Source organism: Amblyomma americanum, chromosome 6, assembly GCF_052857255.1.
Source record: "Amblyomma americanum isolate KBUSLIRL-KWMA chromosome 6, ASM5285725v1, whole genome shotgun sequence".
NCBI classification, from domain to species: domain Eukaryota; kingdom Metazoa; phylum Arthropoda; class Arachnida; order Ixodida; family Ixodidae; genus Amblyomma; species Amblyomma americanum.
The window spans coordinates 74452728-74469834 of NC_135502.1; the positions used below are offsets into that span (position 1 = coordinate 74452728).

The window sequence follows — 17107 nt, forward strand, 5'->3', positions numbered from 1 at the left end:
CTGCGACAATAATTATGCATTCATAAGTGCAACAAGATTGCATGCCATATGACTGAAATGAATTTGCTTTCCATAGGTTACATGTGTTGGCGGAGTTTGGGCAGTAGTGACCGTGCTATTTATAATAGGAGCAGTATGAACTTAGAAACCACTGCGGATGTTTGATAACGAAAGCTGGCTCTTCCCAAATTAGCGAATGAAACAAGTCTGCAAAGTATCTTTCTGCCACTGAGCGCAACTACACACAAGCCATTGTTCAGGTTTCATTACTAAGTAACTCCTAACACGCCGTGCTGTCTTTTCGTGGCAAAAACCAAGGAGTTGGAATTCAGGCTTTGCTAAGCGAATGGAGGAAGGTATGTCGCGAGGTTCTTGTATAGACAATGGCTTGATCGGTAAACACACGAGTTACGGAAGCGTTGGTTACCGTTTAGAGTTAGTTGAGAAACTCGTGACAGCACCTGTTTTTCCGAAGCCAGGAAATGAAAACTGCGAAGCCAGCATTCGCCGTCGTGGCCGTGAGTCCTTCAGCCCGCAGGAGTCATGCGCAAGGGCTTTGGTTAAACAGTCACGTTCACTGGCATCCGTTCAAAAACGGCTCGCAGTCACGCGCCAAAGATATATTCTCTGCTGATTGTGAAATTTCCGTAGCCGGTTGTAAACAGACTTAAGATCAGGAAAAAATATATAAAAATGCAGAAAAATTAACTGCTAACTGCAATCAAAGGTCGCAGAAGAATCAAATAGAAGCGAGCGGGGCATCCATCTGTGGTGCGTTATGAACAAACTGTCGAGTTTGCACGTAAAACAGGATAAAACGAACATTGCGTGGGTCGCATCGCAGAATACATGACTGTTCGCTGAAGAGCAAGTATGTACATTTTTGATCTTGTAAGGTTGGGGTGAGTTTTCTAGGTATTTTCCTTTATATGTAACTTCGCTTTATATGTATAGGGCTTATCTGCACTTGGAACGAACTCATACGTGAAAACTGGTTAAACTCGCAAAGGGTTCGATAAAGGACGCGAATTTAATATTCATATGAAATCATTTATTCTTGACACCATTATCGCGTAAGCCTGCTCATAGTTCACTAAGCTAGGGAGGAGAACATCGAGGTCAGCTGCTGGCGAAGAAATCGAAACGCAGCGTATTGGATGTGAGTGACCTTTAGGGCTAACCCTTAGGTCTTTTTAAGTGCTTGCTAACGTTCTTAACTTTTAAATTTTACGTTAACGTCATTTCAGTTTTGACTAACGCCCTTTAAGTTTTATGTTAAGGAGTCCTAGTTAGTTTTATTTAAGCTCTGACCAACGTATAGACAAGAACTTTCGTTAGCGCTTGTGAAGAGCACGCCAGGCGCCGGTGGGCTCGCCCACTCGCGTGCCGTCCAGCGATGAGGAGGAAGAGGAAAATTACCGAGACCGGCTGATCGGGCCCTGTCCGAGATCCGAGCGAAAAAGCCAAAACAAGGCTGCCCACCCCACCTGCGGCAAGAAATGCGGCGAGATTGACAAACGGAGACAGAAAACAAATACACGAGAAGTGTGCGGGGCCGCGCGGATATGCATCGCTTTTCAGGTCCCGGCTGGCGACCAGTTCCGGACTGCATCTGTGTTGGCGACCCTCACGCTGCAGCAGCACCCGAAGCGACGACGCCGCCGCGGCAGCAGCACAGCTGGGGGCTAACGAACCCGGAAAACAGGTTTGCCCTGTTAAAAAATTTGCCGCGCGCGTTTAAAAAGGCGAAATCTGTCTTCGGCCCAGGGCCAGTCGTTGCGGCGTCTTCAACGCGCCGCTGTCGCCCGGGAAACGACGTTGGCGTGATGGCGAGTGGGGGGACGACGTGGCTGGTGGCGATCGCTGGATGCGCCCTGGCTGCGGCGTGGCTAACCGCTGTGGAGGCCAGGGTGCCTGTGGAAGGGACGCTGGAGGACGAAGAAAGGGCCAAGGCTTACCTCAAGGATGTCGAGACGCTGCTCACCGACGCCTGCCTCAAGGTCTCCAACGCACGCTGGGATCACTCGGTCAACCTGACGGAGCACAACAAGAACAGATCTGTGAGCGGACGCAAAACACTCCCTCCCTTTTGTCCCAGTGCTTTCAGACAGTTCAGTGTTGTTGATAAGCCTCTATGTGAGAGTTTCATGCGTGGTAGACCGTCCCGCTTGTTTTCTTGTTTTTCATGCTGAAAGTAAAGATATGACGTAAATGGCACGGACGTTTAAAGGGATAAAGAGGACAAATATAACCTGGCCTGTATCGATAGGGGACTGCGTTCTAATCACAAAGCGACCAATTTCATTGAACACGGAGTTGTTATAAATTATACGCTAGAAAAAAAGCGAAATGCATTTATGGCTATTACTGGCAGATTTCTCAACTAAAGTACTTGCGTCGATAAACTTCTTTTTTTTTTTTTACGCGGCTCAGAGGCTACGCTATACTGCCATTTACCTCAAAACGATGGAAACCCCTCCTTTTTTGACAATGACATCATGAATTTTAAGCGACCGGCGGGAAGATTTTAAAATCGAATTTTCTAGGCGATAAATCCGTCATTTCCTTGCCGGACAAACGCCAACGTAGCCGGAAGGAGTCAGAGAATTATTTTTTTTACTGAGAACAGTAACTGGATGGAGTTGTTCTGATTGTCCGAAGTGCTACAGACTAGGAGGTTGAGCGATGACCGAAGGAGGTTACGTACAGGTGCCCACGGAAGCCTTCGGAACACGGCAAACAAAAGGAAGCTGCTTGAAGGAGCGATCTGACAATGGCTGCTGCATTGTCCTTCTTCTTACATTACTAGTCTTTTTTTTTAAGATAAAAAAAAACTGATTACGTAAGGATACGGACAATATCTAGCATCATTAGTTCATGGCTGCATGCTTGAAATGTCCAGAAGTTCAGTATTTCCATGGCTTCCGTGTTCAGAAGACTTCTGTAAGATTCCGTGCAAGCATAGAAAGCGAGGCCAGAGCCGTTTGACGTACCAATGAGAATACTATCCCCAAATCGCGTAACTATGAATATCGTCTCTGCTCGTTACAGCGTGAAGTAGCTCAGTTCGTATGCTGTTGTCAACGTTTCAAGAACCTGACGGTACGACGTTTAGCAGGCTTTACACTAGTAGGATGTATTTTCTTTGTGTGTGTGTGTAGGGGGGGGGGATAAAATGGGCTCTTGGTAAGCTCAGGGGAACAACGTACGTTTTGTTGCGACTTCTGACTTTGCTTTAAATCGTCCGCTTACAAGATAAATATTGCAACGAACATGCAACACTTGCCAGACGAATATACACTGTGCAATCCGCAAAGCCTATCTCTACCATCCCTGTTTTCATTTGCTAATTTCTTGCCTAGATCGAAGCAAGCCTAGAGAGCAGCCGACTGAACAAGGAGATATGGAAGAACGTGACAATGTTCAAGTGGACCACCTTCAAGGACGAGCAGACCCGCGTGGTGTTCAAGCGAACGTCGGTGCTGGGCAGCGCGATTCTCCCAGATGAAGAAAAGAGAGAGGTATGCGGCTGTGCATCCGAGACCCAAAGCGTTTGCTTCAATTGCGATGTCTGGATATTCGCACGGCTAGGACAGAAGCAGTTTTTTTTTTATAGATACTACATACCCAAAACTTCTGGACAAAAGGATTTTTGAACGGGAAATAGTTTACGGGAGCTATTTTTTTTTTCATATATTGTAAGATTTCACTACAACAATCAATATATCCGAAGATCTCCCGTCAGCAGGTTTGCATTTGTTTCTTATTAACGTTCCTGCTATCGTCAAAAGCCTCCCACATTGGTTTTCTATGGCAGTCTTAACTACTACTCAACGCGAGCGATGGAAACACTGTAAACGAAAGATTTTGCTACTTATCGGAAGAATGGTCTATTTACCTTCAATATTTCTATACCAATATCTTACAGTTTTCCAATTTTAAAAAAAGTTTTGTCCGAGAATGTCGGGCATATGTTCGGCCAGAATTTACAGGCTGAGCATATTGACCGCCAGGTGGACCAATAGACGCTGTTCTTCGCCCTCGGCGCCAAGCCTGTCGAGCCAGGTGGCGAAAGGGAAGGGGAGAAAGGAGCCCGACTACTGGGCAGCCGGGCAGTACAAGATGCAGTAGGGTAGGTGGGCATTTGGGACAGGAGGCGTGGGATCGATAGCGATAGAGAAAGCGACGGGACGGGGTGATGATTACATTCATTTTGATGTGCCGAAGAAGGCGAGCCTCCGGCACGGAGAGCGATGGATGAGTATGAGGGTAGAGGCGCTTGTCGACACAGAACTGGAGGTAGACCTACATTACGGTGCGGCGTGGGGGAGAGCTTTCCACCGTCCTCCGATGGTTTGGGCCAGGGGATCAACGGCGCCCATTGAAGAGAGTCGTGAGCGAGCTGATGGGCCAACCCACTGCCGTCAATCCATGATATATGCGTTCACGAGCTACCAGTACACGGCGATTCATGACAGTATTGAAACGCAGGTGAAAGGGATGTTAGATTCGGTGCATAATGGCAGGTTTGCGTAACTAACATGCTATAACGAGTTATTTTTTTTAACGCTCCGACACTTGCTCAGCAGCCGAACTTTGTACAAATGACCTACAACTACGGGAGTTAGTATATGACCTTACAACAAGTGAATAACTAAGAAGATTGTTAAGGTTCAGCAGACGTTATATTGATCAAAGGCTGGGAATCTATAATGCAAGGATGCATTAGCCATGTTTTTTTTACCCTTTCCGTGAAAATTATTCTGTGTATTGATTAAGAGTTCATTGATCAACTGTCAATCGACGGCAGAAGCTTCGACGTTCTAATGCAGGACACGACAGAGTGAAAACTGACGTTGCGAATTATTTTCAAACGCAAAAAGCGACAACCTCTACAAAATGCGCCTAGAATTGGAAAAAAAAGAACAGTGAATAAACAAGGCGTGAAGTGCCGCACTGATTTTCTTTCCGCCGTGTCATCGCCTTTAGCTTTCTGTTGAAGGTGTGAGGGAAAGTGTTCGGTTCCTGTTTTTTTCGCCTGTAGCCAGCAATAACCATCTTCCCTACAGAAATTTTAGTGAAGTTAATCAATGGACGCCAACCGTTCTAAGTGACCGTTAAAGCGAGAATTCAAATTGTCGTCGCCCAATAGAACCGTGCACCGATTTTAAGAACAGCAATCAAGTTTCTCCTGTTCATATCCCTTCGCGCTCGGAGATCGGCACGGAATGCATGCGTTCCCGTTATTCGCCACGGCTGGCAATCCCTGACAACGCGCTTTCGTTCTCCTCTAGCTGGTCCGAATAGTTGCCGACATGAGCCAAAACCACGCGTCTGCCAAGATATGCCCGTTCAAACGACAGTCTGCGTCACCCGACGAATGCAACGTGCCTCTGGACCCAGGTAAGCCCTTTGTTTATTACCCTACACATTGGACGCGTGCAATAGAACAATGCTGCAATAGTATATCGATGGTGCTAGAAAATGTTAGAACACGTTACTAAAAAAACATTGAAAAAGACAAAAAGCATTGAAAAAGATAAAGGCGATTAAAAAGACCGACACATTGGAAGCGTTATGTAGTCGTGCACAAGCTAACCTGAAATGACGAAACAATGTGAAAAAATTACTGGATAAACATCGGGGCGAGAGTGGTGCTAGCGTATCATTTCTCTGTCAATCAATCAATCAATCAATCAATCAATCAATCAATCAATCAATCAATCAATCGATCGATCGATCAATTAATCAATCAATCGTCTTTATTTCTTCCACAAGAAAAACAAGAGGAACAAGCTCCCCCTATTCACAATTAAGGCATATACAGTGACAGCTAAAAGCACACATATTTATACAGTAGAAAATGATTGCGGAATACACCGGACACAATAACATAGGTACCCAGGCCTATGCTACAAGGCAAGAAAGTTTTTAGCATATTTTTTTTAATAGCGCTGATGTTAATTCCTTGATCACGAAGGTGATTAAGTAAAGCAGGGAGGGCATGACGAAGCATTTGTTGAGATACTTTTAAGCGTGAAAACGGAATTCTCCAGGTTTGATTGTTGCGTGTATTGTAATGTTTTGTTACAAGGGTTAAGTATGCAAGTGTACCGAGGAAATCTTGTGAGTCATGTTTATACCGTTTTGCCGGGTAGAATGAGTAGCCTACATATTATGAATGGAAATAATGTTGTGTTTAATGAAGAATTCTGCTGTGTGTTCACGATAACAAACATTTGCTACACCACGGAGCGCTCTTTTCAGCAGGACATGTGTGCGATTTAAACTGACAAGTGTTGTTTTACCCCGCTTCAAAAAGCAGTAATTGTTATATGGAAGGAAGAGTGCATTGTAAATGTGTAATTTAACTGCCAGCGGTAAATAGGATTTAAATTTAGTTAATACCCGCCCGCTTTTGCTATCTGCGTGGCCACGTGGTTAGCATGCCTGTCCCAAGACACATTTTTGTGAAAGAAGACACCAAGAGATTTGAGAGAATCTATGGTTTCTATATCTGCATTGCCTAATGAAAATTTCATATCAGGTGCCACGAGTGCTTGTCCTTTTGTGAAAGTTATTGCCTTTGTTCTATTAACGTTTATCTCAGTGTTAATTGAGCTCTAAGAAGCCAGTTCTTTGAGTGTGCTATTTATGGTAGTTTGAAGGCAATGATCGAAATGACAGCGATATGCAGACGATCGTCTGCATATGTTACGTGTTCGGCATGACAACTAATGTTCGTAATATCAATTATGCAAAAATTAAATAAAAGGGGGCCAAGTATGCTCCTTTGAGACAAATCTGCTGTTATTGGCTGGCAGGTAGACAAACTTACTTTTCTTGACTGGAACACACTGCATTCTATTTTGGAGGTAAGATTTTATGAGGTCCAAAGGCGTTCCACGTATCCCATATAGTTAGTTTCTTTAACAAATTAATATGATTTATGTGGTCAAATGCATTTGAGAAATCTATATAGATACCTGATATTACTTTCTTTTCTTGAATTGCTTTTAGGATTATTTCTTTCTGAGCCAAGAGAGCAAATTCTGTGGACCTTTCTTTTCTTAAAGCAAACTGTGTGGGATTAATAAATTTCTGTTTAATCGCAAACTCAGTAACTCGTGTGTGAAAAAGTTTTTCCAATCCTTTAGAGAATATCGGTAAAATGAAAACTGGCTGATAATTTGATAAATTGTTTTTATCTCCTCCTTTAAAGATAGTGACTACCTTAGCGATTTGCACTTTCTTAGGAAAAGTACCCGTTAAGAGGGAAGGTTGTATATATGTGTGTGAGTTGTGGTAAATTAAGGTCAAGTGCATGCTTTATTGGTCTAATTTGGGTGTTGTCTATATCGCATGAAAAGCTGTTTTTAAGTTAATTGTACTCCGCGCGTACTTCAGTCTCGCTTGCGGGGTCAATGTATAGACTATGCAGATTTGTACTCCGACCATTTACCGCCTCCGGGGAATGTGTACTGGTGATCAAGTTTATGAAAAAATGACAATTCTTTTGCTAGCATAGCTTCCTTAGTGATCCGATTATTTATTATTTCAGTAATATTTTGCTTAAATGAAATTCGATTTAGACAGATTTTAATCTTTTTTAATATATGTTCAGATTTGGGGCACTATCAACTTCGAAATAGTCGCATAAATAATTGTGTTTTGCATTCCGCAGCTTGGCATTTGTTTTGTTTCTAAGCTTTTTAAAAGTAGCCCAGTAAGACGGAACACGTGTTCGCCAGAACCTGGTAAATAGTCTTTCTTTCTTCCTTATTATTTGCAAACATATTTTGGCGACCCATGGTTTGCGAACTTTTATGTTCTTTTTGCACGTTTTAGTTGGAAATGAACTGGAGTATACCTCAAGAAATAACTTCAAAAATTCATTGTAAGCTTCTTCAACGGTCGGCGAACTGTACACTGGTTCCCAGTTTATTTCGTAAAGCTCTGTGCGAAATATCTGCATAGTTATTTCATTAATGTCTTGAAACACCTAATTTGTACCGGCGGTATGTGTATGTTTCTTTGACGATGTTTTCCTGAGTTAAAAAATAGGTGAGCTATCACTTATGCCCGAATCAAAGAACGCTGCCCACAACTTCACGGTCTGTAAAGTTTGTCACAAACCCGTCCAATAATTTGCATGACATTGTTGTAATGCGAGTGACATCTTTAATCACATTGTAACATGAGTGTGATAGAAGTATTTTTTCTAAGCAGTGTTGAGCGTTTGATCTTTTCAACAGGTCAATATTAAAATCACCACCCAATGTTAGGCTAAGGTGGTTATTGATTGCATAGTTAACGATATGTTCAAGCTGATTAAAAAAAAAGTCGGCGACTCCATTACGAGGGCGATACATGACGGCTATAACACAAGCTTTTGCTTAGGACAATAAGGCATTCTACATCACTCGTAGCAATAGAAAATTGGTCAAGTACATCACATTTTATACATTTTTTGAGATGTAACAAGCGACCACCACCAGTTTTTTCAGTCCGGCTTAAACAACACGTATTGTACCTGTCGTCAGTGACAACATCACCCTCTTAATTGAATCATTTTTCTGTGAGCATTATTACCTCAAATTGGAAGTTAAAGTTGTCTAAAAATACACTAAGTAGCTCTTATTTTTTAGGCGCTGATATAATATTTAAATGAAAGCACTTGATTCCTTTTTGTTTTCAGAAACAACAATGCCATTAATCTCATCCGGTTTAACTCCATTCCCGTTAACAGCAAAGTTTGCGGTGCCGATTGCAGAGGCATAACACACTGCCTAGCGAGAAGAGCAAGCACTTTTGGGTAGTACTCTTAGTACTTTTCCGCGCCACCTTCAGGCGCTTATTGGCGTGAGCCTCCGCGCTCTGTCGAAGGCGCACGTGCCATGCATTCAGCTATCTGGGCTGCGCCGAGAGAAGCTAGGCAATGAATGCTGTCAGCCAAACGCGGGTATCTAATCGCGCACAATGTGTTCTCGCGTTTGCAGCGGCCCAAGCGGCTGACAAAAGCAGTTTTGAGTCACCGAATGGAACAATTGCAGTGCCACCTTGGCAGCGCAGTTTCCCCATAGGACTGATAAGAATTAAGGGAAAAAGGTTTCTGGTTCCAACCTGTGGCAAGAAGAAGGGGGCGTTGTCAGATGTGCTCTTCGCTGTCCGCTGCTGTCAAGTCTATGCGGTCAAAGCGGGCAAAGACACATTTGCGCGTATGCGCATTAGAAGCAGAACATGCAAGTATTTCTTTTTCTTCGACATGAAGGGTTAAGCGCCGAATCGTAGGAATAATACAACAAGGCGCAACAAAGTCGCGCGCTTTAATTGGCGCGCTTGTCTGCACCCTCTTGCCGGTGTTTCTCTCGTCAATGGTTCATATTCTCGTCACCGCATGACGCCACCGGTATACTTAACGGTCGCCGTTCCGTCATTCACGTCAGCTTGCCCGTGAACGTAGTACAGTTAAGAACAACCTGTAGCCTGAAATGAGGGAGCGTTGGTAAAATAAGTTGCGGCTCCTTGCTGACACGAGAACATGAACCATTAACGAGGGCGAGGCGATTCTCTGCTCTCTTGCCAGTGTTTCGCTTGAGATCGGTTATTTTCTACGGCTGAATCGATGGTAACTGATCGTCGCTCAGACATTTCAGGTTAGTGTGTCCAAGAGCGTACAAGCAAAGTGTGAACTATTTCCAAACAAACTAGGCCGAAACTTACCCGCTTCTGAAACGTTAGACGCAGAAAGGAACTTCAGCTTGCGTGTGTTGAACTGTGAAGAACGAAAGACGCATATATGCATGTTTCTGCGCATGCTTCTAACGAAGCGGCGTTTTTCAGCTCGCAGTTGCGCATGTTTTGTTTCGAGAATATGAAGTCAGGAGGTCAGTTGCGCAGCAGGTTCGCAGGTGCGCACATATAAGGTTATTGTTCCCACAAACTGGCGAGGTACTGAAAATTTGTTACAGTCACACGCTTTCGATGGGATAGACGAAGCTATTAGCATCAAATGAGATTCGATCCCGAAGACGGAAATATTATCTGCCGGAGAGGAAGTAAAGGAGGGTTCCATGAACACTTTCAAAGCGAAGTCTTCGCGCCTGAAAAGTGAAGCCTGAGAAGTGGACTAGTATTCATTTTCCCTCGGCTAAGACAGTCTTGTTTTTGTGGTTTGAGTTTCATTTGAGGGGTGAGCAAGGTGGTGCTTCAGGAGCTAATTTCGCCTTTTCAGTAGATATTGAGGAGCTCTTTTATTCCATTCCCCAAATAGAGTTATTAGACGCAGTAAAAGAGCGCATTGAAAGCTGGGGGGCTGTTAAGTTCCAAAATAGCAGCGGGGTTTCTGTAAATGACTTTGTAGCGTTAGTTAAGTGTTACCTCTCATCCATCTTTATTTGTTTTAACGACAAGTTGTTCGTGCAGAAAGACGGTATTTGCATAGGCTCATGCATAGCTCCAATACTTAGCGAAATATTTTTAGGTCAATTTGACAAACGCGTTGCAGCGTGCATGAAAAGGGAAAAAGGTGTAGTGAGGTGTTTTAGATATGTGGATGATTTTATTGTGTTTGTGAATGTTGAGAACGAGAGTGACAAACCACAGGTTGTAAAAAGTGTTTTAGATATTTTCGGTGAATGTTCTGTCAAGCTGAGATTCACGCATGAAGTTCCAGTCAACGGGTGTCTCCAATTCCTCGAGATTTGTTTGTTCTTTGGCACGGGGCACATCTGCTGGTCGTACCAGCCACGCACAAAAAAGGAAATTTTAGCGTACAATTCGGCTCATTCGAAATTGGTAAAACGGGGCATTGCAAAAAATTGCCTGCGTGGTTCTCTCGAGAAGTCTTGCCAGCATAAAATTGAGATCAGTTTGCAGACGCAAGTGCACCGGTTGCAGAACGCCGGTTTTCCTATGGATACCGTGACGGCTGTAGCGCAGTGCCTCCTGAAAGAAATCAGGGCAGGTGGCCGCCCTGGCGTGGCAGCGGAAACTAGCTGCAGGAGGCTGAGGCGTACCGCTATACCGTACGTGCACCAGTTATCGCACCGGCTGAAGAAAGTTGGAGAGAGGTGCGGTGTGGACGTGATGTTCACTGCCCCCGAAAAGCTGGTGCGCATGTGCAAAGCGGTCAACGAAGAAAGGAAACCGGTCTGCACCACAAAACACGAATGCAAGTTTGTGCCTTGCACTGCTGGCATCGTATACCGCATACCCCTCTCCTGCGGTAGATGCTACGTGGGGCAGTCTGGACGGTGCCTGAACGAGCGGCTACGAGAGCACAGCACGCTGGTAGATTCATTGGCGGGGGGCGGTCATTTGGCCAAGCATTGTAAGCGGTGCGGGTGCGTGCCGGCGTTTGGTGCCACGTGTGTGCTTGGTAGGGGAGGCACAAAGTTAGGTCGTGAGATTTGTGAGGCCTATCACATTGACAGAGAAGGTGATAACTGTGTAAGCACTAGTTCACTTACCTTGACCAAAAAAGAAAAAATGTACCTAAAGAACAGTTTGCCACACCTTGATTAGATTGTCTATGTATTGTTAACCCAGTGTGCGCATGCACCACCGAATTGCTTATATGTTCCTTTATGTTCAGTAAACAACTCAGTTGATGTTTAGCGCTCGTCCTGTCTACTTCTATGTCTGTGTCTTTGTTATATGCGCTAGTCTTTTAATTCATGATGAAACACCAACTAGCCCAGCTTTCCGCCTTGATTGATAGTATAGGTCAAGTGATCTCGTTTGTTACTCTGTTGCCTTTTTTTTAATACTATTTGAGAGTAGTGAACACTATAAAAAAAGGAATGGCGTACGTTTCGCACAAATAGAAAAATAAAACTACGCAATTCAAAGGCGTCTTTAGCGTAAGTGCTCACATCTCGCAAGGCATTACAGCTCGGTATGCTATATGCAATGTAATGGTGGGATGCGGTTTTTAGCGTCTCAGAGCGACATGGGGCTAGGAAGGCCGCTGCGGAGTAATTTAGCCCACATAGGGTTCTTTAACTTGCGCTGACACGGCACAGCACGCGAACGTTTTTGTATTTCACCTCCGTCGAAATGCGGCCGCTGCTGATTGGATTCGATCATGCGACCTTGGCGCCAGAAGCCGAACACCAAAACATCTGAGCCACCACGACGGGTTATATGTAATGTAATGTAATTTCCGTATTTACATGAAACGAAAAAAATTGGAGTGAACACTTAAGCTCCGCCTGAAGGGTATCACGCGACAGAGTAGTGGGTTAGACTTTCCATTCTGACTAGTTCGACACCATTGAAAGCAACTTTTTTTTCTTTTTTTTTCAATTAATAATTGTTCAGACACTCTAAATTTTCTTAATTACCATTATCAAGCATTGGCTTTTTCATTCTGAGCATTTTACACCTTTGAATCCCTCTTTTCCATTTTTTTCGCTTCTTTAATTAACAAATTAATTAAAACATTTCATTAACCCGTGATCGCCTAGAACACACCAATCAATAATCAGCCACTAGAACCACAAATTACCATGATAATGATTTTTTACGCAGCCCCCGATTATTTCCGACACGTGGTGGCGACTACTACTGCGCCAACGGCTTTCCCACCGAACGAGCTGTATGCGCTGTCGCGTAATATATGCCTTTACACACATGGCACGCACTAACGAATAACAGTTCTGTGGTCATAGTTGTGTTTAGCATCATACATCTATCTAGTTTGCTGTCTTGGCGGGAGAAGAGGGAGCGGTGAGGAGGAGGCAGGTGAGGTGCAGTGCTGTTACTCCTACGTCTTTTCTACAGTGGGCGGAAGGCCCGGGAGCTATTTATCTGCCCTGTACTAAAGCATGAGGGTGAAAAAAATATCGCATGACGTCACCGCGTGGCGCTCGCTGTCTTCCATGTAGCTATGTCTAATCAGCAATGCCGTAATAAACCCGGGGCGTTATTATGTAACGGCCATTTTCGCGATTCCTTTCTTTGCCCTTCTAGTATTGCAAGCTGCGGCTTGTGACGTCATGATTTATGTCTTAACAGGCAGTGTCATTTGCCGTCTCCGGCATCGATGGCGTGACTGACCAATGGCAAGAAAGCAAAATAATAATTCGCTACAAGAATCGCAAAAAAAAATGCAGTTCCTGGAGTCTGTGACAGCTTGCGGGAGGCAGGCCGTTACCACCTCTGCGTGTCTTTAACCGGCAGCGCAGATAGGATAACCGGCGCACCCGCAGTGGATGCGTCTGGCTCATGGATCGAACCTTCAACACATTACAGTGATAAGGGACACGCTGGAGGAGTCCAGAGACTACGACGAGTTGCTGCACGTGTGGAACGAGTGGCGGAAGGTATCCGGCAAGCCTGTCAAGGACAAGTTCCTCCGCTACGTCGAGCTGGAGAATAAGGCCGCCAAACTAAACGGTAAGTTTGCGGTTGCATTTGTGACAGAAGCGAAAAGAACACTTCGAAATTAACACGCCTCACTGGTTTTATTTCATTCTGGGTTATTTCAGATTAAGCGTAAAATTTCTTCTGCAGCATGGTTCGGTCACTGATTCAAAAGTGGAACTTCAGCACGAAGAACAATTGATGTTGTGTGTATTGCAGATAACATTTTGCGAAACGCCATCGACATGGAGTGAATAGAAAACGCAGAGAATGAGAAGGACCCCTGGGCGTAAGAAGAAAAAAAATACAAAATTAGTGAGGTGATCAACTTGAAACACCTAATTGCTTACGTCATTTAAGTTGTTTACTTTTCTCGCACTTGTACACTTACGCGTACAAGGAAGCGGTACGCGTTTGGAATCAGCGATGTGCCTAATGAGATAAATTGGTTATCCGTTATATATTCAAATGACATTTCCTTTTCTGTTAGTAGTAGAGAGCACTTCTCTTGGTAACAGTACGTTGAAAGTAGGGAATGCAGCTCACACTCAGGAAACAAGCTATTTTCATGTTTTCGCCCTGAATAGTAAGAATACATTGTGGGCAACTTGCGCATGATTGTATCAGGATGAACTGTCCGAACGCTACCCTTTCTCTACCACGAAGCCTTGCCGTGTAAATGAGCAAGCACTATCTTTTGATGTGTTAGACGGCATTACTGGTCTTAATTTACATTAATGACATCACGGCCGCGGCGGTCGAATTTCGATGTAGGCAAAATTGTAGAGGCCCGTATACTGTGCGTTGCCAGTGCACGTTAAAGAGCCCCAGGTGGTCGAAATTTCCGGAGCCCTTCACTACGGCGTCTCTCATAGCCTGAGTCACTTTAACAGGTTAAACCCTTATAGACCAAACCATAAACCATTAATTGACATCGTCAGTGCGGTTAACGATGCGCTTAAATTTAGGCTCCTTGCTGGCAGACTTGTGTTGTTTCAAGAAGTTACTTTTGCAAATGACCAGGAACTTGTTAATTCTGACCTTAGACACATATCCATTATGTGGTTGCTCATGCGTACGCCCGAAGGGAATCAAATCCGTTTTTCACATGTTCTGAAGCGCAGGAACGACACGGACACAGAAAGAGACTAACACCGACGAGCGTTACTTCCAACTGGTTCATTGTGTGCGCTTCAGAACACGACATACGTCACCAACTAGCCCGATGTGCCACCCTTAATTAGAGACACGGGTTTGGTGGGCACCCTTCGATACTCATGTGTGTTTGTGAGTGCGCGAGTGTTGAGTATGCTTTTTCACCCTTTCACCCTTTCCTTTTCGATTTTCCTCTCTTTTCATCCTCTTCTCTTATCTTTTCTTTCACCCTCACCTGGAGTAGCATGCTAGGCCAACAACCAGTCAGACTGCTCCTGTTTCATTGAAGTCTCTCTTTCACTATTCTGAACTCCATTTTTGTGAGGGTTACCAAGATAAGATATCCTTGGTCCTTTGGCAGTTTTGCATTCTAGCTCAGTTACTCAGTTAACGAATATCGAGTCACCATAACCTCCAACCTCAGAAGGTAATCTGCGCGTCATTCTTGCGTAAGCTCTGCGTTCTAAGGCATAAATGAGAGCATGGCTCAGCTGGGACTAATCTTTCTTATACTGCCGGGAAAATTTCTTACGTTTGTTTCCCTACATTCTTCACTTATCGCCACCGAAGCGCGCCCTTATCATTTCCTGCTTGATACACGAGACAGGACTGGAGTGCTTTGGGAGAACCATGATAACGCTGAGCAGTTTCCACAGCCTTTGAGGTTGTTGTTTTTGTCGCTGTTTTCACTCACCTCATGTGGAATGTTTGCTGTCATCTTCAAAATGAACGCGGTTCAGAACGGCGAACGCTGTTAACCCAACAAGTGCTGCCATCTCTCCGCCAAGCTTCTTTCTTTCAAGGAGACGAGTTCTGTCGGAAAAGCATTTCTTGAGTTATTTACCAGCAAGGCCTTCTGTTTTCAAAGTCATCGCCCGTGCCTCCCATCACAACCACGCGACAATGTGACTACGCTCCGACCAAAACTACAATATTCATTGATGGTGTGGGGTCATTTACATTAAACAAAACATGAATGCACTAAACATGATTTAACGAAAAGCTGCTAGGTCCGCTGCTCCCAATATGGTTCCAAATAGGCTACTCAGACTAGGCTGACGCTAGAACACGCCTTTTAAACCAGCTGCAAGAAATACTCATCGGCTCCAGTTCCTATTCAAGAGGCATAGTCAATTATCATTCAGTTCTGACGAATAAAACGGCTACATATATCATGCTTTACTAGACATTGCCACTCGGAATCGCAAAAGCTTCATGGCGCCACAATTTTTTGTTGTTGAAATGCAATAATTTAAGGAAACCAACTTTCAGCTATATCCTTCATAAGTACTGAGCACTATTAATATTAATGTATCTTAAAGGACGTTTTCTGTTCACTATGTTTGTATTCTGCCTTTTATTGATTAGTTCAATGTTCGAGTTACTTGAAACATAAAGGTTACGTTAATCTTGACCTCACGCGCGGGCTTGTACTCCCAAATAAATAAAAATTACTCTGCCTTGTGATGTTAATACAAAATTGCTTATCATGCGCTATACAACGCAGCAAAACCAGTACTAGCAACGCAACTTTTGTTTCAGGATTCGATGACGCCAGCCAGCTTTGGCAAGAGACCTATGAGTACGAAGGCTTCGAGGAGAGCATGGCGCGATTGTGGAAACAGTTGGAACCCTTGTACCAGGAACTGCACGCCTACGTCAGGGCAAAGCTCATCGACGTGTACGGTGACAAGATAAAGAGTGACGGCCCTATTCCTGCTCACCTGCTTGGTAAGCTTCGTTCCTCCTCACTTGTAAGACTCACTCGAGAGAGCAATTCGCTGTGCAATTCCCGTCCGTTTCTTGAACACGGCAATACCGCAGTAAAAATAGCCTCTGCGAGATATCCTATGTCTAGGGTCGTTGTGCAGTAAATTGTAGCACTCGTGTGGCCGCAATACTTGCCTCATGAGCTTGACTGTTTCCTGAGCATTGTGCTCTGATAAATTGGACGAATTTGTTTATTATAACCTGACTGCTGGTATTCGCCGTGTGCTGGTACAGAATAAAGGCGCGTTTATAGTTTCTTCGCCCGCATCTCCTTTGCCATATCAGTAGTGCACCGCAGCATGGAAGTATTGCACTTTTTGTTGTCATGTCATACCTGACATCCGCGCCCGTCACGGGTTGTGGTTCAGTCATAGAATCGTCGACTATGTCACGTTGCTCAAGCTGGTGAGCGTCACAGTCAAGTCCTTTCTTACAAAAAGAAAAAAAAAACAGGTCATCTTGGGCATGCAACATTCTTGTGTATCCTGTGCCTGGCTTAGGGTGAAGAAATCTCGGCTCATTTTTTCTTCCATTCCACTGCAAACGTGTCTCTCGGAAAGCTTTGGTGTAGTGGTCTGTATACTGTTTTGCAGGACACATTCACTCTCAGCACTGGCATGCCTTGAACGAGCTGACGCAACCGTTCCCAGAGAAAAGGGCTGAGAACATAACGGTCGCAATGAGGAAAAAGGTGAGCATGTGCTTTAGATCCCAAAACGTGCAAACCTGTGCGATGAAGCGTGTGACCACACGAATCAGCGGAAAAATCGTTAAAATTATTTCGCCTTCACTTCCAAAGCCATGACATATAATC

General features: G+C 44.3%; 1 protein-coding gene across 1 annotated transcript in view; it reads left to right on the top strand.

Moving 5' to 3' along the window:
• The window catches only part of LOC144095329 (angiotensin-converting enzyme-like), a 59340-nt gene that overhangs the window by 33761 nt on the left and 8472 nt on the right, over positions 1 to 17107 (top strand). The window contains exons 15-20 of the mRNA XM_077629097.1: positions 1768 to 2060; positions 3363 to 3521; positions 5295 to 5403; positions 13258 to 13401; positions 16066 to 16254; positions 16887 to 16984. Coding sequence (XP_077485223.1) covers positions 1768 to 2060; positions 3363 to 3521; positions 5295 to 5403; positions 13258 to 13401; positions 16066 to 16254; positions 16887 to 16984 — 992 coding nt within the window. The remainder of the gene's footprint in view (positions 1 to 1767; positions 2061 to 3362; positions 3522 to 5294; positions 5404 to 13257; positions 13402 to 16065; positions 16255 to 16886; positions 16985 to 17107) is intronic.